The following is a 22501-nucleotide window of genomic DNA, read 5'->3' on the forward strand; positions in this document are numbered from 1 at the left end:
GAGAGGTCTTGAGAAGGTAAAGGAAAGCACCAATGATAGATATGTGTTCAATAACCCTAGATCTAGAAAGCATTAAAAGACAATAAGATAAAATCAACTTTTCTTCTTACTAATGGCTGCTGCAGAATACAATATAAATAGTAGGGTTTATATTCCTAAAAGGGCCATGGGCCAGCCATAATCTAAAAACAACAAAACATAAACTAAAATATTACTAGTTGCACCTTATTGTTTTAAAATAAAGTCTTTTAGCCACACGGGCTGTTTCATAATTCTCTTGGGCTTTGTTTTCTTCATAACATATTTCTCTTGTTTTATTACCGGCGACAAAATTGTCATTGTCAATTTGAGTTTCACATTGTGAGATTTAGTCTATATTTTTGGTCCACCGAAAATTTTTGTGGTCATTTTTTTGAACTCCACCAAAAATATTTGATCGCTTTTTTGATTGCTAAACCCTTTAGTGACCGATTTTTAAGATATTTCAGTCATTAAAGGCGAAACTTCTAGTAATGTATGGCTTGAAAAAAATATTTATATGTGATCTAAAAATCAAAATATATTAAAACTTGTTCGAAATAGCACAAAATTTTGTATATCCTTTTTTATGTATTGGGAGAAATATTTATCAAAGGAGATCTTGCCCTGATTTGATGTAAATTAGTGGATGCTTTGTATTGTCCAAAATTTTAATCTTAATATAAAAGAGACAATACTTATAAATGTGAGTTGTGGACCAGATAATATATCTACAAATACTAAAATATTATTTAAACTTAAATAAATTTATATTATTCGTTGATATATATCTTAAGATTATATTCTTACAATATAGTATGATTATGTGTACACAATTCACACACATACTACATAAATTTAGTGTTTAAAATATTATATTTGGTATAAAAATATTTTGCAAGAACATGATCATGACGTTTGCCGAGGATGACTACATCACAGATACTATTCCATGCACCCACTTAAGTTCTAGATACTGAGTATTAATTTCAAGTAGCTTTTTTTTGAATTATTATTAGTCCTTGTGGCTACTCAAATAACCATTTGAGAATATAAAAAAATATGATGACCGAATTGAAATTCTACTTTAAATATTCTCATAGCAAGCCATTGATATGCATCAACTATGTTTTAAATCAGATTTGTGGTCGCAAACATGGTTGCAATTGCGATTGTTGTTATTTTAACTATTAAAATAATTTTTTTTTAAAATAATTAAAGAAGTATAAGGAAAATTGTCTAATGTGGTCGATAAAGAATCTACAATCTTGATTTAAAACTACATCATAATTATATAGTCTGATGCGGTTACATAAACTATTGTGTCAACAATATTGCGGTGCAGACCGTAATTAAATACAATGGTATCAACAATTTTTTTAAGTAACATTTTAATTTGAAATTAAAATTCATATCACTATGCAAGACTTTCATCAAGGTACTATATAAAAGAGTGTGGAATCATGCTGCGTCTGGAGATCTGTCGGTTAAAGATGCATATGATTTCAAAAGAACTACAGGGGTTGGTTCTGACTGGTGGGGCTGGATTTGGGCAAAATAAATCCCGCCGTCTAAATCTTTCACTGTTTGGCGTCTTCTACAGAACAAGCTGGCTACGGATGATCAATTGTCGCGTAGGAGTTTCGCCTTCCCTTCTAGGTGCAGTCTCTGTTCAAAAGCTGAGGAAAACGCTCTGCATCTTTTTTTCGATTGCGAGTATGCGGCCATTTTGTGGGGCTGGCTGGCAGCGGCCCTGCATATGAACGTTAGTTTTTCCAACTGGGGGGACATTTGGAATGGAGCTAAGAAGCAATGGAATTCCCAATGTAAGATTGTTTATAAAGTTGCTGTTATTTTTTTGCTCAATTCTATTTGGTTTGCGCGTAATTCCGTTAGATTCAAAGAGACTCAGATTGCTCCAGCTTCCTCTATTGCGGCTATAGTCTCGGCTTGTGGTGTGGCTGGTAACAATTTAAGGTCTCCGGCATACACTAATATGCTGGATTTTGTGATTCTGAAAAATTTTCAAGTTACTATACAGCCTCCTTTTGCTCAAAAGATTGTGGAAGTCATCTGGAAGCCCCCTCCGTGGGGTTGGATTAAATTTAACTGTGATGGTGCTTCCCTTGGCAACCCGGGTCCTTCGGCATGTGGAGGCATAGCTAGAGATCATGAGGGTAGGTTTCTCGGCGCCTTTGCCAGCTTCCTGGGTATTACCAACTCTCTCATTGCCGAACTCTCAGGTGCTATGTTAGCGATCGAGTTCGCCCATGAGAAGGGTTGGAGGCACGTTTGGTTAGAATCTGATTCTTTAGCGGTAATTCGTGCTTTTTCCACGCATATCTTGGTTCCTTGACAAATCCGTACAAGATGGATGAACTGTATTAATATCATTGGTAGTATTTCTTTTGTGGCCTCTCACATTTTTAGAGAAGGTAATAGCTGTGCGGATTCACTGGCAAATATAGGGCTAACGGTTACTGATTACACTAACTATAATAGTATTCCTAATTTTTTGAGGGCAGATTTTGTAAAGAATAGGCTAGGTTTGCCTTTCTTTAGGTTCGTTGTTCCTTGAGAGGGTTTTGGTTTGGTCCCCCCTCTCTTTTTGTTATGTTTTTTTTGTTATATGATAATCTTATTCAAAAAAAAAAACTTACAATTTAATAAAAAAAAAAACTTCATACTCAATTCATTTACATTGGAATGTCAAAAACACCATGCATACAAAATAAATTAAAAATCGTTATCAAATCACATCCTTGAAGAGTCATACATAATTTGCGATATCATAACATAAACAAAAATACATTAAAGATGAAAAGAATATATTTACAAATTAACTCATTATTACAAAATAAGTTTTCTTACCTTCGTTGAAACAAGATTTTTACCTCAGTTTTGTGAACAAGGTAACGAAGGGTATAAAAGAAAGTTCGTCCTTTTTCTCCTTGGTAGATTTTTCCACCGAGGTGTAATCTAAACAACAAAGTCAACATCTTTTTCCCTTGATTGTTAATTCTATTGAGTTGAAATCAAAATCAAAAAAAAAAAATTATGGATCTCAAGAGCAAAAAATATTCTAATTAAGGTCAGTTCCTTAATGTAATTTCTTCTCTTGTAATTATTAAAATCATTTTCTTTAATACATCTTTGTAAAATATATTTAATGTCGTTAAAAAAAGCATGAATAAAGTAGTTGATGTTGTGTTTTAATATTTCTAACAACAACAACAATCTAACAACAACATTACTAAGTTTTATCTATGTTTTCTCTTATGTCTCCCTTATTTGAGATTCTCATAAATATATCACTACATATTTAAATTCCTAATTTCTTCTTCCCTTAAAATCAAAATAAATAAGTCCAAATCCCACTTCTAAAGTGTTCATCCCATTGCCTGGTTTACGAGTAACATTGCTTCTAAACCAATTTGTTTAAGCTCCAATAAGACCACAAGTATGTCTTATGTTTTTTCACCAAACTAAATACTTAGTAGGCAACTACTTTAGATTGAGATTGAGACCTAATCTTAATACCACGTCTTCAAGGTTATGTAAGCTTAACATCACTGTCTATCAAAATACACATTATTTGAATTCTAAATATCTTTCATTTATGCCAGGATTGGTATTCAGCTCAAAATTGGAATCATATAGACAATGACGATCAATCCCTAATAGCTTGGAACCCGCCTGACACATGATGGTTGAAATGCAATGTAGACGCGGGTTTTAATCATACTCATGGCACTACTAATAGGGGTTGGTGTGTGCGTGATATATAACTGTGGAAGATTTATCTTAGCAGGTACTACTTGGGATTCAAACATTCTTTCCGTTGTCGAAGCAGAGGCGTTGGCACTTAAGGAAGCAATTCTTGGCGCTATAGACCACCATTTTGAATAAGTCATTTTTGAAAGTGACTCCCAAAAAGTGATTCAAGTGATCCACTCTAAGCATTGTGGAAACTCCGAATTTAGTTTGCTTATTTTATCTATTCAGAGATTGTTACAATTTTATTCCAACTTTGAGGTGAAGTTTGTTAAACGCCAAGCGAATATGGTTGCCCACTCGTTAGCGAAGGCGGCCATTTCATGGTCTAGGCGTAGTATCTTTAATTTACCTCCTCCTTGTATTGAGATCCTTTTGATTAATGAAAGATGTTAATTTTTCTTTTGTCAAAAAAAGATATATATATATATATATATATATATATATATATATATATATATATATATATATATATATATATATATATATATATATATATATATATATATATATATATATATATATATATATATATATATATATATATCATTTATGCCTGTCATTAATTTAAAGCAAAAATGTTTGCAAGTATACCCCTCCGTTAGAATCGAAGATTGATATTTCGTTCAACATTATCATAAAGTTATCATTTGTCGACACATCATAATTGTGAATTTAAAATATGTATTAGAACATAATTCAATTGCTTTCAATCCTTCAATTTTTATTTCACTTTATATTATATGCAATGGAATGAACTTACATCTTTTGTCAAGTTCAATTTCGTCAAATTATAAAAATAAAACAAATAATAGAATAAAATTTCAATTTCATTATACTTTTTTCGATTCCATTGCAATTTGTTCTATTATGCTCCGTTTACAATCTAAAGGGAGTCTTAAAGACAACAATGATTAAATTATGAATTTAGTTATATATTTTAATTTTTTAAAATATAATGTATGACATGATATAACATAATTATGATAGAAAACGACATGCTCACTTAAAATCAAATTGAAAATAAACTTGATCGTGAGTCATGAGACTCTTCAATTGAACTTAGAGTCATTTTTAACAATACCTTTTCTTAATATTAGTTGTTACTTATTGAGTACTTTTATTAAAGAAATCAGAAAAAGGGACATATGAATGTTAAAATTGGATTCCACTTGCAATATACTTAATACACAAATGAAGTATTATGAAAAGGAGAGGCTACATATAATATTCGTGTGCAAGTATACTTCTTTTCGCCCAAAAGAACCTGCCATGAATTGATGTAAATTAGTGGATGTTTCGTATTGTCTCAAAAGCATAAATATTCAGCTATGAAATAATAACATCTCAAATATGACATTGATATTGACACGGCAAAATTGATAACAGTTTTAAAAAATAATAAATTAAACGTAATCATAAATATCAGTGTTAATGTCTAATATCAACACAGATACAATCACATTTTTTTTCCTAGATGTGCCGGTGTTAGTATTCAGACACTAATTAAGGATTTTATTTGTTCTTTTAGATACAAAGTGATTTTAGATGTTTTTAATTTGGTTTACATGTTCTTAAAAAATTGAAAATAGTATAGTAGAGAGATACCATTCCTGCATATAACAAATTGGAAGAGAAATGTTTGTCGACTTCCACATTTCTTGGAGAATAGATTATTCTAGGAAGCCATGCATTGACTTAACTTGATGCCAAGTATTAGCTTCAACAAGTAGCTTTAAGAATAAAGCAATTTGAGTATTAGAATTGGCATTAGCATTAGATTTCTATGAATTTGAATCCACATACAAATACATCTCTATATTCTTCTGTACACCCGCTATAAAGGTATGTTTTAGCAAACTTTAACTAAAAATGAGTTAAATGTACTCTAAAATAGACCTTCATAAAATCGGAGGTCTAAGTTAACAAACCCTTTTTTTTTAAAAAAAGTTACATAAATTTTTTAAATATAAACAATTTATTTGCAGTAATACATTAATATAAATAAATGATACTAATAAATATTTAATTATAGATCAATTTACATTTATTTAACTAAATTAATATTAACCGATCAATGTAATTTTTTATTTGATTTTTCTTTTTTAGTTTTAAATCTCCTACTACATGGAGAGAGCAACAAACTGTAAACATTTTTATTTGATGAGTTATTATAAATAACTCTTGGTTGTAGTGCCGGCCCAAGGTAAAGCGGGCTAGACCCTTGTCTTGGGCTTAAAAAAATATATTTTTTAAAGGTATTTTAGATTTAAAAAAATATTAAAATTCAGTAAATTTGTTCGAAAATAAAAATTATGTATGGATGTCACTTTAGCATAGTTGGTACGGATATATTGTTTTATTTAAAAGATTCTCTCTGTTCAAATTTTGTAGGACTAAAAAATAGAAAATTTTACTATCATTTTCATTAGAACTAATGACTTTTTAATTTTTTTTCAAATATTATTTCATTTTTTAATGAGGAATAATTATTTCTATAGAGTAATTTGAATACATAAATTATTATTAAACACAATTTTTTTATTTATATAATCGTAATACCAATTTTATATTTAATTTTAAATTAAAAATATTTAAATATTTTTTATTTTTTATTTTGTAAAAACTCATTTTTACTTGTGTTACTCTTTCTTATATAAATTTTTTAAAAAATACAAAGATTTTTGTTTAATTAACATAATATGTGAGAATGGACAATATGACTCACCATATAAAGAGAATTTCGTATTCAATTTTGTATTTTGAAAGATAATTCAATCTTGATAAAAAAAATATAAATATTTAACAACGAAAATTAACATTAATTTCATATTCAATTTAGTCATAAAAAATCTTAGAACTTCTTCTAAAAATCAAATATTTAATTATAGTAAATAAAAAAAATCTTGTTTTAATAATCGCCTTAGGCCTCACATTACGTTGGGCTTGCCCTGGGTGTTTGTGGGGGAACAACAAACTTGTAATAATTTCCATTTATAAGGATTGGAGGTAGAGCTGTCAATATGGGCTACCCTGCGGGCCTCGGGCTTTTCAGGACCGGGCTCAAAATACCCATATTTAAATGGGCTCTTATTTTACTACCCAGGCCCAGCCCTGGCTGGGCTGCGAGCTACCCGGGCCCAGGCCCTAAACAGGCCCATTTAAAAAAATTCTTCTTCCTTTTATATTAAGTTAACAATTAAAATATAATACCTAATACGGGCCCATATATAATACCGATATATATACCTACATGTAAATCAACACAATAACAACAACTACAAGCATCAAATTATATAGAAACACTTCTACCATATAACAGTATAACCATATAATATGCACTTTGTTTATAATGAATAGGAAAAATATTCAATATAAATATAATCATTTTATAACCATAGTATAACCATATAGCCATATTATATAACTATATAACCAAAATATGCACCCTGTTTATAATGAATAAAAAAAATATTCAATTTAACCATATATCCATTGCTTAATATATTATACTGCGTTACTACATCCGTGGCTGATATTATTTTGTTTATTTTTTATGGGTTAAGAAAGGTTTATTTTTTATTTTTTTCGGGCTGGCGGGCTACCCATGGCCCATACGGGCCGGCCCATATTTTTTAGGGCTTTTTCGTGCCGGACTTAAAAAGGCCCGGATGTAAATGGGCTCGAAAAATGAGGCCCAAACCCTAATTTTTTTCGGGCCTAATGGACCAGCCCATGGGCTTCGGCCCATTTTGACAGCTCTAATTGGAGGTGTGGGTTGAAAAGACATCTTTGTGAATTTAGGATATTAGAATGAATAGGGAGCATTAGCATGCTAGGGAAGCCTAGCCCCCGGTTCTGAAATTAGATATTCTTTTTCCTCTTTTATGTAATTAATCATAATCAATAAAAGCTTTTTCTTTCATATTGTTTTTTTCTAACCTCGTTTTACTTTTTCTCTATTTATTGGTTCCTAACAATTTGGTCTGACTTGTCAGATTCGTTGACATGATTAGTGAATGCCACATAAAAAGAAGCAAGTAGTCAACCTCATACTGTGAAATTCAAATTCTGATAATGGAGGCTAAAGTCTCAGCACTTGAAATGATTTATCGACGGTGAAATTTGCACTTGCTGATGTGCAAAGTACAACTAAATAGAATCAAGCGTAACTTGTTTCCATGCTTAAGAAATACATAGGAAAGTCATTGGATCTAGAAGATGAAAGCATAGATAATGAAGGTTCACCTTAGAAGAAGGAATCTCTCAAAAAGAATAAGATCTTAGAGTTCAAATCCACTGTAAACAAACTTCACGACAAAGTCTTAACGTAGTTTTGTCATACAATTAAAAAGGTTGAGCTACCCATGTTTGATGGAGAGGATCATGTCGGCTAGATTTCTAGGGTGGAGGTTAGTCTATCACAGTTGTGTTTAGAGGAATCTACAATCCATTTTTTCAACTCTCTTCTTTATGAATAGGAACCAATCACACGGGATGAGTTGAAAGGCACAATATGATAGTGTTATGGAGGCCACGATGATGAAGATGTTTATTAAAGAATAGGAACCAATCACACGGGATGAGTTGAAAGGCACAATATGATAGTGTTATGGAGGCCACGATGATGAAGATGTTTATTAAAGAATAGGAACCAATCACACGGGATGAGTTGAAAGGCACAATATGATAGTGTTATGGAGGCCACGATGATGAAGATGTTTATTAAAGAATAGGAACCAATCACACGGGATGAGTTGAAAGGCACAATATGATAGTGTTATGGAGGCCACGATGATGAAGATGTTTATTAAAGAATAGGAACCAATCACACGGGATGAGTTGAAAGGCACAATATGATAGTGTTATGGAGGCCACGATGATGAAGATGTTTATTAAAGAATAGGAACCAATCACACGGGATGAGTTGAAAGGCACAATATGATAGTGTTATGGAGGCCACGATGATGAAGATGTTTATTAGAAACTCACAGAGCTCTAACAATGCAGTACGATGAATGAGTATATTAGTAAGTTTGAATACCTCACAACTCTAATACCAAAAAAAACCTGAGAAATGGTTTATGGGGTATTTTCGCATGGATTGAATGTTGAGATCTGGGGTAAAGTGCATTGGGGTGGTGTTAGGAGGATTGGACAGGACTAAATTTGCTTTATGTGAGTCTTGTAGTACAGAAGGATGTGAGAGGTGAAAATCAATTAGGTATTTTGCAAAGATATGAATCTTGAAGATCAACGTTTAAATCTGGATCTAATGGGTCGTGCTGAAACATTAGATCTGATTGAGTATTTGTGAAGGGAGTTTCTTCATACACCCCTTAACCTTCTTAGGGGCCTTTGGAAAAATTTCAATTTTACTCCCTGAATTTGAAAATGCATATTCAAATGCATCACATTTTATTTTTATAAGGGTGTTTTCGGAGATACATATCTGAAACACTTATTTTGTCAAGATCAGGGGTGTTTCGGAGATGCATCTCAAACAACATCCATTTTTTTAAAATTTTGGGGCTTTTCAGAGATACATCTCTGAATTAGGGTATATACATCAAACCCACTAGGGGTGGCAAAACGGGCCTGGCCCGCGGGGAAAGCCCGTTTTACCCGCACTTTTTCGCGGGGCAGGGCAAAGTTTTAGGCCCGCTCTCTTTAATGTGCCCGCCCCGCCTCGTTTTTTTGTGGGCTTTTGCGGGCATTTGTTTTTCATAGAATTTTACTATTTTTAGGCCTAAAAAGCCAAAAGCCCGCGGGCTTTCCACGCCCGCCCTCACTTTTTTGCGGGACGGGACAAGGTTTTAGACCCGCACTCTTAAAAAAGCTCGCCCCGCCCCGTTTTTTCGCGGACTTTTGCGGGGCGGGCCTAAACGGGGCGGGCATGCCCGTTTGCCACCCCTAAAACCCACGATAGAAACTCCTCATTCTGTTTTATTCACAAACACAAACACTCAAACATCCCAAAACCCCAAAATCTCTACTTTCAAAATTCATTTCAACTGATTTCTAGTGCGGTGGGATACAGGAGGCAGAAGAGGGGCCAGATGGTGAAGATTAGACATATGCAATAGGCTATTCCTTTTTTATTTCAGAATAATTTATGTATTATTTTTTATTATTTCAAACACTATATTGTGTGTATTATCATTTTTATTTCTTATCATTTTTCGTTATCGTTTTCATTATCGCTTTAATCTAAATATGTATCAAAACATTAATGATTTAAAAAAAATCATTGTCCAGGATTTGGGACATGCATATCCGAAACACCTTTCTCACGCATTAAGGGTGCTTTCGGATATGCATCTCTGAAACAACCATTTTTGTAATGAGTTCGGATATGCATCTCCAAAAGGTATTTTGGGGTTTTCAGGGGTTTATTTCACCCCTACAAGGTATATAAAGAAATGGAAATTTCTTTGTACACCCCTTAACCTTCTTAGGTGCCTCTGTAGAAATTCCAGTTTTACCCCCTGAATTCGGAGATGCATATCCGAACGCACCACATTTCATTTTTTTAGGGGTGCTTTCGAAGATGTATTTCTGAATTCACCCATTGGTGGGTTTTAGAAGTACATATCTGAAATAAACCGAAAAACCAGAGAAGCTTAACATAAATTTAACATAGATATTGAAACAGAAATTTAACATTACATGTTGTTATAAACATGTAACTGAGGATGTTGCAACATTTTGATGACATCTTCCAATCTCTGAATCTTCGCATCCACTTCAATCGGACCCTTAGTAGAGTATTGGCGAAAAGTACTCCACAAAACCTTTAAATCGTCATTTGTCTTTAGTGCAAACTATGTGAACTATACCTTTCCTCCAGTTTCAAGTGACGGTGAACGATACTCGAGCTTGACTACCTTCCGATTTTCTGTATACTGCATGAGAGAATTGAGTATGATAATCAACTCGGCGAGAGACGTTTCCTCGAATAACCTAAATTGAAGTGGAGGCTTCGCACCATTGAAGTAAACAAAAGCAAGGTGAGGATATGTTTAGGTCATCTCTGATTTGTGGTGTGTGATGTTGAAGAAATGGTTTGGAGACCCTTTTTATAGAAGATTTAGAGCAATTTGGTCCCAAGAATTCTTATCTTGTGTCAATGCATGTTTCGAATATACACATCCGAATTCACCCCTTATTTTTTAACGAAAACAGGGGTTTTCAAATATGCATATCTGAAACATGCCCTGATGGTATTTTTTTTAAAAACATTACGGATATGCATTTTTTAATTATGCAGAACCAGCAACAAAATTTATTTAGGCAGAATCAGTACCATAGAAACATAAAAACAATTAAATCGGTAAAAGTAAACAACGGTAAAATGTTGAGATAAATGAGGAAAGTTTACCTTAAATTGCAGTTTTTAATGCTCTCTTTGACATGATAAAACACTTTAAACTTGGTTTGAAGACAAAAAATTGATTGAGAATGGATGAAGTTTTTTGGAGGGTTTTAGTTATGGGGTGAAATGAGGAGAATGAAATAGTTAATGCAACAAGGTGGTATAAGTTGAATATTTTTCAAAAATGCATCTCCGAAAATATCATTGAATGTTTAATTTAACGTTCAAGTGTAAATAGGGTGTTTTCAGAAATGCAGTTCCGAAACACCTTAAAATTTGATTTGAGGTGGGTTCGAAAATGCATCTCCAAAGAGCATTTTATAATTTCAGGAGTTTTTTTCACCCTTACACTATGTATAAAAAAATTTCCATTTGTGAAAGGTAATAAAGACAATGGACCAGTTAGTGAATCTAAAATTGATTCATTTAGGCCCAAGAATGAGAAAACAACCCAAGGTGGAAGAAAGAAGTTTGGGCTACATGATAGGGATTCTCACTCTTCTCTCCTATAGGCCCAAGAATGAGAAAACAACCCAAGGTGGAAGAAAGAAGTTTGGGCTACATGATAGGGATTCTCACTCTTCTCTCCTATAGAATGCATTAAGAAATTCTCATTCCTAATAGTGGAAGAGGAATGAACTTCTCCCATAGCAAACAAAACCATTAGTGTTACTCACAAATGACCGTAAAGTTTATGGAAGTTGCTTGAGTTATTGAAATCAACTTTAGGAGAAAAAAACCCTTAAGTTATCACCCAAACATCCTCTTAACTCAAACAAAATTGCTGCTGGTTATATTAAATGCACATCAGATGCTTTGTGAAATCGAATCAAGTACTTAAATAATGATTTTAGAACATTTGTTAACATATAACCCGTAGCTGGAGTTTTGAACACAAATAAAATCACTTGATACCAGGTCTAGAAAGGAACAAAATGACCTGACATAAGCTTCGTTACCTGGCGAGTACCTCGTAAATATAGATTTTTCCCGATGTATGAATGGCATCTCAACAGTTTTGCGTCCTCTCGAGGACGTATAGATGGGGGTGTGAAGAGAAACAAGGGCTTTGATTAGGTGATTGACAACCCCATATTATGTAATCGAACAAGAGGCTCTGCTTAACAGTAATTTTTAACCTCAAAAACACGGGCCGTATGATCTAAAGAAGCCGAGACAAGGTACTCTCGATTTGCAGACAAAGAAAGAGTTTGAATGCCTTCAGAGTGCCCTCTGAACATTTTGACACATTCACCAGACCGACTGTCCCATAATCTCACAGCTCCATCCATAGATCCAGTAGCAACATTTGATGCACCAAGCCATGTCATACATGTTACTCCATACTGCTCACAATAGAAAATTTTGTTTCATCATACATAAAAAAATAGATAGTTCATTCAGTTTCTAATGCATAAGAATGTTACTTGCACAATGCAAGATTCCAACAAACCTCGTGCTCACAAGTGCTTCGGGCTAAGGAATACTCCATATCCCAGATGGTCATTTTATCCATGCCTCCAATTAAAGCCCAAGTACCACTGTCATATAGTTTTAAGGAACAAATTTATTGGTGGCTTATAATAAATTAGGAGAACAAGATTCAAATCATCATTAAATTAAAACAAAAATGCAGTTATTGAAATGTTGAAATAATGTACATGAATGAAATTCAAAGCGTGATGAATAAATAAAACTTCAACCAAACACATGCATGATCCATTAAAGCATACATGACATGAAAATGTGCACAAATGCACATACATGCAGTTATGAACAGTTTACTAATCTTAAAACATACCTTGGTGCAAACCCAACACACTCAATGGAACTTGAATGAGAAGGCACACTACTAACAACCTGCCAATAGGATACAATGTTTCTTAGAAATCAGGCAGATAGATAAATTTATACGCTCAAACTTCTTACAATTAAAGTTGCAACACGCATAGACAAATGGAACAATTAGCACAGGGATAAATGATATAAGTTTGAAGCCTTGGTTAGTGGTACTACACAAGCAAGAGAACATTATTCTTAGTAGTTATATTTTCAAGTGAGATACAACCCAAAAACGGTTGGGTCTATTACCTAACCAAGGAGCTCATAGTGTTGCTAGGTAATGGAGTCACCAAGCCAATCTTTTAATTATTCAACCAAGTAACTACCTCCATATAGTTGAGCTTGACATAATATGTCAATTTTAATTCATATTGGAATAAGCTAGCAGCTGACTTCCCATTTTAAGGATTGAGAATAACTTAGACTGACTCTGGCTAGTGAAAATAACATTATTTCAAGAAAGGTACCAAATAAAACCTAAGATATTTGGATACTGACAAGATTCCATGCATGTTCAAAATGATTTCATGCAAACTACATTGGAGTTATCATTGTTGATAGGTCATGAGCAGAGCATCCATATTGACAATGGAGTTCTCATAAGTTTTTACAAGTTTGAGGAATTTTATTTACGGTATGTATTGGTATGTTATTGTGTGTTAATTTCACATCAATTGTTTCATTAAAAGCTATGATAATTGAATCAATCACTAAAATATAAGATTTCATGCTCGACTATTTGCTTAAAGAAACAATGGTCTAAAAGAGCTGATAGTGAATGACCTAATGAATTTTGCATAGACTTGATACAATCTCCGGTTTTGGATTTAGGTTTAACTCATCCTTACAAAATCAACTTATAAGTTGAAAAAGGTCTCTCATACATATTTTTAGGCAATATCTCATCTAATGCGAGTCTCATGTGTGCCAAATTTTAGAAGCATAAAAGACACACAAAAGGATTCTCAAAATAGTGAGACATCATACAAAAGACAAATACACAAACATATTAGTTGATTATAGAAAATAGCACGTTAAATATCAAATGCGAGTAAAGTACATACTCTTCCAGTAGTGATATTCACAAAATGCACAGATCCGTCCTGGGAACCAGTAAGAGCAATAGTTGAAGTTGAATTTATTGCTAAACATGTTATTCCCTCGGTATGGTATGGATGACCTAAAAAAGTAAAGGTTAACAACAAGAGACAAATATGCAAATACAACAACAGCAACAACAACCAAGCCTTATTACCTCGAACAACATGAATGCTTTCTCCAGTTTTTGGGTTCCATATTCTCAAGGTTGCATCGTCAGAACCAGTACATATTATTCTCCCTAAGGTACCAAATGAAAGTAATAAAAAGGGGTAAAAATACAAAAGGTAAATCATTACAGTTAAATAAGTCAAACCAGAGATAGATTACTACCATCGGGAGTAAAATCACCACATGTCACGCTGCTAGCATGACCATTAAATGACATAAGGAAGGAAAAATTATCCGTATTCCACATCCAAACCGTGGAGGAATCATCAAAACCAGCAATGAGTACGTTTCCTCTAGGATGCCACCTTAGCCACTGAAAACAACAACAAATTTTAAAACTACTTAAAGCAAAAAAGGCAAGAAAAGCAACAAAAAAAAAGGCAAGAAAAATAATTTTACAGTATTACCTGAACGCCCCCTTCAGGTCCATCAAGCGTGCCTTTCAGATTTCCAGCTACATCCCAGATTTTAACAGTTCCATCAAAACTTCCTGTTGCCAGGAACTTTCCATCGTGGCTAAAACCTAAACTAGATACAGAATCGGTATGACCTACATAACATTAATAGCAAACTCACTTAGAGATTACAAGAAACACAATCTTGTGACCTTATCAATTGTCATTCCATGCCACGCTTATACTAAATAGTAAAAATCCACCCATCAATGGCTTTGCATTACACAAATACTGGCATGGGTTGGAACGCCAAAGGAGTTTTCTATGCTGGTGGTCCAAGGTTGGATCTTTGCTACTAACATTCCCACCACCCTCTAACAAACTAAGCACTAATATTTACATTTCAGAGAAAGAAAAATATACCTTTAAGCTCAGAAGCCCATTCTCCATTGTTGATCTGCCAGAGAAATCCTTTATCATCGCCACCTCCTGTTGCCACCAGTGCCGCATCTGTCGGGCTGCAGGCAGCTGAATATAATTCCCCTACACAATAATCCAAAAAAGCATTAAAAAATTATTTGAAAAAGGAAAACAGAACAAATTTATCCATCTGTTAAAGGCTCAGTAAGAATCAGGACAACAAAAGGAGTAGAAATCTCACCAGCATGGCCGGTGAATATGTGATCAGAGTCATCCACCTCCTCTGTAATATTTAAAACAACATTACAATCAAATTTTCTTGATTCTAACATTATCGAATGCATAACACAATACACAAAGTAAATGTTAGTAGCTTTATCAAGTTAATGTTCATACCAATTTCGGAATCAGAGTCCGAATTGGAGTCGCGATGGGGATCACTAGCTTCGGGAAGAACTTCATCGTCTAAGGCAACTTCATGGATGATATCAGAGTCGTCAAGGAAAACATCATTGTTTTCTTCATCATCATCATCATGAGCATGTGAATTACTCATTGTTTTCCTATTTACAAAATTATCAACCTAAAAATTTCCAATTCTCAACCTGCGTACAAAGTAAGACAAATTTATTGAACCCTAATTGAAAGAAAGTTTTGTTATAACGTTAGTAGTGAAGTGAAAGGGGAAAAGAGAAAAAAGAGATAGAAACAGTGGAAGAAAAAATTTGCATAGATAGAGGAAAAAGCGGCGCGGTGAGGGAAGGGTTGCAGATTCCACATGCTAGAAATTTTACTCTTTTAATTTATAACAAATGAATTAGAAAACTTACCAAATTATCATTCTATGTAGATACTATATCATATGGGCTGCTCTTTAGGTAGGTATAATAATTTTTTTATATATATAGCATTGAAATAGTGGGTGTTGGAATAAATGGTATGGCATAATGTGTTAAATGATATGACATAATGTGTTAAATGTATGTGTTGTTGTAATGGAATTCTATTTGAATCTCGCATAGTTAAGATGAGCTAACTTCATGGGGTGTGCATTATGGAGTTAAGAGATTTTGTGAACATTGTAAGCGATGATAATATTTAACAAAGCAGAAGACCATTCTAATGCTTAGAGTCAGTTTCATATTCTATGATAAATCTTAAATCTAGGGAAATCACAATGCTTATAGTAATGATAAATTATTTTTGTTTTATGATGAGTTTCTAGGCTAATCCATTTTAATTTATCTCAACAGAATTAAATATTTTAATATATCTCAACAATGAAATCGATCGGAGTTGCGGGGGATCGAACCGTGGTTCTCCCTACCAAGTCCAGCGCCAATCACCACTGGACCAACTAACGATTGTAGTGCTTTATGACAATACTGAGAGATCTTATATTTAAAAAAATTAAAAAGAGAAAAAAAAAAACTAAATAGGTTCCATCATGACCATTTATTTAAGGATTCTATTTCACTAATTCTGCTTTCCCAATTGTATTTGGCAGATTATGATATCATTTTCAGTGTTCTCAATTCAAACTATATTGTTAAAGTGGAGTTATAAATAACGTAAAAACCTAATTTAAAAAGTGTTTATAGAGATGGGTTTTGTGCATAGCTTACCTGAAGGTTCAAATTTACAAGTGAGAAGGAGTAAGATAGACTTCCACCTAATTCCCAAAGCAACAAAACCAAATGAAAGAAGCTGTGAAAATATAGTGCAGAAACTGAATATTAATTCATTATGATCAAAATTGCGTATCAAATCGAATGGAAACAAAATGGAATGGTGAAAGTCAACAACAACAATTTTCTCTTTGAACCCACATTCAATGCAAGCAGTATACAAATACAAAAAATCACAAACAAGCAAGATGGAGAAGTAACTAAGATAAGAATTGAATTTACACAATGGTTGACATGGCACTTTAAATTTCAGTAGGTTTCATTCCAAAAGAGTTCATACTTATTTCATTGAAATTTACTTTCAATGCTGAATGAATCAAAATTCCTAAATATATGAAATTAGATTACCTAAATTTAACCTTTAGGATGGTTTTATGGTGAACGGCAGGTGCAGTACCCGTCGTGACTTTAAATAAGGGAAGGGCGGTGGTTGATAAAACCGTCGTGGAGGCGCAGTCAAACGCCCGAGGGTTTAAATCAAAACGATAGAGATGAGACGATACAAGACCGCACTTGAAAATGAAGACGACGGAGGCGGCGGCGAGATTGCTCGTGGTGTTGGAGTTTCGAAATTTTAGTTACTTAAACTTTAAATACTGTTTTCACAAACAATGGGACGTTACAAAATCTATTTTAAAATATAATAAAGCCTAAACTTTTTATATCTATAACAAAAAAAAATTAATGGTTTTGAAAAACACATTTTTGCCCCTATTTTTTTTTTTGTCAGTCATGTGTTCAAAATGAGGATATTTAATGTCTAAAATTTACTTTTTGTAACTATTGATGTCACAAAGTTGAATTTCAACTACAAAACTTTTGTATTATGTCTTTGTTTTGGTTCGAAACAAATCTATCCAATTCAACATCAAATCCACAGTTCAATTTTTTTTCCTCTTTTCTCTTTTCTCTCACTATTCTACCAATTATACCATTTTCACTAACAAAATTTGAACTACAACTTGGATATAATAGTAACTAACAAATTAATCATCCACTTTTCTACTTTTTGGACAAAATGCACCAATTGTCAACCTCTCATTGGTCCAAATTCAAAAACTCTTACATCTCCTTTTGATACACACGTGTAACACTCTTAGTAGCACAATTTCAAATTTGAAATCAATGTTCAAATGACAAACACCTGAAACCCTATTCTTCTATGAATCCATTTCCCCCTCTTCTCTTCCTCTCTCCACCACATTCTTCTTCTCTTTCTTTTCTCTCCTTTTTGCAAAACCACAGACGCCGCCTTTCTCCCCCTATATCGGCCACCACCACTTCCAATGAAAAATCAAATCCATTTTCGTATTTCTCATCTCACGGGCTTCTCAATGAATCGGTTGGGTTTTTTCCGAGCGATATCGCTTTCTACCACCGTCTCTCCTTTCTGACAGTCACTACTCACCAAGATTTCATTTTACTCTTTCAATTTATTGTTTTCTTGAAGCAAATAGATCCAGGTCTAAAACATTAATTTGGTTTAACCTTGCAGATTTAAAGGAAAATCATACAAAGGGAAAGCTGATGAAGAAGAAATAAGGTCTACAGGTATGTGTTCTGGGGATTTTCTTTTTTCCATGCTTCTATTTTTTTGTTTACTATGTTCTCTCTCTTTACCCCCTTCAAACCCTAGCTTTGCCGCTGCCACCCCTTTAGTTTGGATCTGTTCCAATTCCAAATCTATCAAGTTTTCCATTTTTCTGCAAGACTTCAAATATAAACAGTTGATTTTGTACTTCATATCTATTTTACTTTTAGTAATTTATTTTAGATTATGAAACAGTTTTTTATTTTGATTTTTGCATAATGATATTCCACTACGTTCAAATCGGGTGAGTTTTGCCGAGTTAGGATTTGCAACCTTGATGAGTTTTGCCAAGTTAAGTTTTGAGTTGAATCATGTGACTTTCAACATTCTGTATTGTATTTGATTTGCTAGATTTGAACTTTAGTTAGTTTCTTTATTATTAGAAAGATGTGGAATATACCCGTGCTCCGACATTCTGCAAGACCTCACGAAAACACCTTTTGTGCCACACATCATTTAAAAGATTGCTTCCATTGCTAAAACAGTATAGTTTCCTTTTTTTACTTTACAGGACTTAGCGGCTAATCCTAAATGTTCAGTGCTTGTGGCTAGATATCCTAAAGATATGACTGATTTGGTCAGACTGCAATGTCTCTAACTAAATTGTCGTAAGGACCTCAAAACAGTGGTCTGCATATTCCCTAGACATCATTTGAAATTGTTGAGAAAACAATTTATTAATTTACCTCAGGTTTAGCAAATACAAATTGATTACATGTTGTCTCTTCATTGCCTTTCATTTGGTAATGCGCTGTCTGCCAAGTTTGGTTCAGTGTTGGCTGGTTTCCGTTGGAGGGTGTCATTCTGGGAGGCGTTTCCAGAGTTAGACGGCATCATCAATTTCGTGTATTTACAGCTCTTCTAAAATTCTTATCTCAGGTTTGTTTCAGGCGGCGAATCGTTGATAAGTTAATATGGAGATAAAATTATGCATGGGTCATTGACCAAGTTATTTCAATGTTTCTGTAGTTAAGGTTTTCTTTGTTATTCTGCATAATACTTATGGACAGATTGCCTTGTCAGAACCAGACAATATGTTATGTACAATGAGTCCTGTTAGCATTTTTCTGTTCTTTGATTCCAATGGGAGTTAGCATTTTTTTACTGATTAACTATTGTTTTGCAGTTATACCTACTAGGTTTGTGCAAGAAAGTTGTTTTGATAGAGGTTTAGGGTTTGTGAATACATACAAGCTTTGATTCTTTTTTAAATATGATGAATGAAGATGATGTTGAATCATCGTCGCACGTTGTGCTGCAGAGGATCCGCAAGTGATGTGTTGTGGTGTGTAGAGCTGCGCTGAGTTGTTATTCTCGGCTGAGGAAGTTGTCGCGAGTTTCCTATTCGTTGATGTCGGTGTTGATTGTTGTGGCTTGCGGTTATCACTCTGCAGCTTTTCATAGCTTTGTGTGTTTCTCAAGATGATAAGCTTCTCTCCCCAGAGTTCCAGCCTTGGTTCAGCAGCTGATTCATTTTCTTCCAATAAACTGTCAAATCCTGATGAGCAACATATCCTGTTACTTTGAAAGACTTCAAAGAAAGGTTTCTTAACAAACCAATTTTCATTAACCTTATGTATGAGCTCACTATGAAGGGTATTACACAATTTTATACATTTGTGGAAGAGCTACTGCTTATGATGCTTGAATACTCTCTTTTCTAAGGCTTGAGTTTTCTTTGTCCTCTTGATTTTCTTATATGTCATATGTGAATATTATGATGCTAACAATAATAGTTTCCTATATACCATCTTTACCTATTACTCTATATTTGAAGCATGTCGTTTATATATGTTTGTGAATTGATATTTAAGCTTCAAATTTCTATATGTGACTGTTAAATTTTCAGGAGTTATGAATTAATGGAAAGGAGACTCAAATGTATGTATACAGACAAGAAGCTAGACCTATAACCAACATTTATTGGGTCTGAACAGAGTGGAGAGATTAAGATATTAAACTTAGGCAAGGTTCAACCCACTGATAAATAAGAAATATGACATTACATGATTTTTGTTGTTCGTTCATAATACTCTCACCTTAGGTATATATTATAATGTTGTGATATTCTAATGTCTTATAAGCTTGATTCATATCTTTTAGGCTTGCAATTCAATGAGATTGAACCATTTTGTCAAGAAGATATTGCTCTACATAAACAACATGCTGAAAGAAGGGTGAGATCATTGATGTCAAATTCTTATATTATCTTCCTCCTAACTCTATTTCTTGAATTACTTCAGTTGATATTTATAGGTGAGACATATAATCACTTAAATATTGAATATGACAAATTAACAATTAATTATATGTTTCGAATAAAGCGTTTGTGGAGTCCGAGACATTTACTACAGGCGGATATGGTAACTTAACTGCATTACCGTTGCTACAATACTTCAGATGTTTGTTGAATAGAAGAGGGGTTCCAACTGCTCCTGTCACAATTTTATGCTAGAAATTTTCCTACTGGTTATCTTGCTTTGAGCAATAATTTTAGCATACTTGTAATATTGTGTAATAGGTCTAATCAGGTGTTGTTGATGAATTCTAGAACTATGAAGAGTAATGATGTTGTAAGTTAAATAGATAATGAAGAATGAGTTTAATTTTGATGAAAAACATATATAGATGTTGACACCATAATGCTCACATGGAATTGCCCATATTTATGGCCTTCATTGATATTTTAAACTCCATAATAACTTTGTGAACATAGCATTTTAATTAAATTTAGGTTAATTTTTGGAAATATAACGTGAAAAAGTTATGTTAACTAATATTCTATTTAGTTAAAAAATTAATTGCACTTTTTGTTTTTTTTAAATCAATTTTTGAGATTATGATTCTTTTATTTTTTTCTTTCCCTTTTGCTGGCATTTTTGAGATTATATGCTTTTGAATAATTAACACATTAACACAATTGTTATTTAACACATTAACACAATTGTTTGAAAACTCTCATAGATGATTAATGGATATTACACAAAATTAGCATATAAATATGACAATAAAAGATTTAATCTTACGGGTCACTATTAATTTTATTTTAATCAACAAGAGTTTTATTTGAAAAGCAAAAATTTTATTTTCAAATATCCAACACAATGCGTATTTTATTTTATTTTAATCAACAAGGACTTATATTATTTAAAAAGTAAAATCTTTATTTTCAAATATCATTTTTTTTTCATTTTATTGGCCCCTTTTTTTCTTTTCATTTTATATAGATATTTAATACAATTGAATTTTATGATAATTGTTCATTTTACAATTAAATATCTCATTTCAAACTTATATGTATTTCTTAATATATTTTATACCGTATTAAAACTTTTGTTATTGTCTTATTATTATAAAATTATTATTTGAAGAATCTCAAATATTATAATTTTTTTAGTTATTTATACAATATTATAATTTAATTACCCGTGCGGGAGCACGGATGTCTTACTAGTTTACTTTTTGTAACTATTGATGTCACAAAGTTGAATTTCAACTACAAAACTTTTGTATTATGTCTTTGTTTGTTAGGTTTAAATTAAGGTGAACACTCCGGTACCCTTGAGTTTAGTTGGGTATCGGTACCATCGTCCAATCAAATAATAGATTTCAATGCCACATCATCGATTTATTTAATTTTATTTTTAAATAAATTAAAATTAAAATACAATTTGCACTAAAGGTACTGGTACCCAATTTAAACTCATGGGTACCAAAGAATTTACCTTAAAGTAATTGATGATGTGGTTCGAAACAAATCTATCCAATTCAACATCAAATCCACAATTCAATTTTTTTTCATCTTTTCTCTTTTCTCTCACTATTCGTATCTCATATAATTTCTTCAATCTCTCACTACCAAGAATCATCTTTCTTTTCCTCTTCTTCTTTCTTTTTCTCTTTCTTTTCCTCTTCTTCCCCCTTTTTTTTGTCTTACAAGCAAATATTTTTGTTTATATAATGTTCCATTATAAATTATTGTTAATTTGTATTTAAGATACATTAAATGGAAATAGAAAATAATAAATTTTGTAAGTGAAACCAAATTATAAACAATATTAAAAATTTTAAATTTATGTTATTTAGTGTTGTTTGTACTATTATGATTATAATTTCATTTTCTATTATG

The 22501-nt window shown here is 32.7% G+C and overlaps 1 protein-coding gene across 4 annotated transcripts; it reads right to left on the bottom strand.

Moving 5' to 3' along the window:
* Window positions 1-11933: 11933 nt before the first annotated feature.
* Window positions 11934-17381, bottom strand: LOC131596582 (uncharacterized). Of its 4 annotated transcripts, none has more exons than XM_058869280.1 (12): window positions 17141-17381; window positions 16719-16800; window positions 15490-15698; window positions 15335-15376; window positions 15097-15216; window positions 14686-14828; window positions 14441-14591; window positions 14265-14348; window positions 14074-14189; window positions 12969-13027; window positions 12621-12708; window positions 11934-12513 (listed from the first exon to the last, which is right to left on the bottom strand). In XM_058869280.1, the coding sequence occupies exons 3-12, from the start codon at window positions 15647-15649 to the stop codon at window positions 12289-12291; spliced, it is 1188 nt and encodes a 395-aa protein (XP_058725263.1). In that variant the 5' UTR covers window positions 15650-15698; window positions 16719-16800; window positions 17141-17381; the 3' UTR covers window positions 11934-12288. The 4 variants fall into 4 exon arrangements, with proteins under 4 accessions (XP_058725263.1, XP_058725264.1, XP_058725261.1 ...); XM_058869281.1 differs by having other exon boundaries at window positions 16719-16765; window positions 17130-17381; XM_058869278.1 differs by having other exon boundaries at window positions 17130-17381.
* Window positions 17382-22501: the final 5120 nt, after the last annotated feature.

Source organism: Vicia villosa, linkage group LG4 (genome assembly GCF_029867415.1).
Source record: "Vicia villosa cultivar HV-30 ecotype Madison, WI linkage group LG4, Vvil1.0, whole genome shotgun sequence".
NCBI classification, from domain to species: domain Eukaryota; kingdom Viridiplantae; phylum Streptophyta; class Magnoliopsida; order Fabales; family Fabaceae; genus Vicia; species Vicia villosa.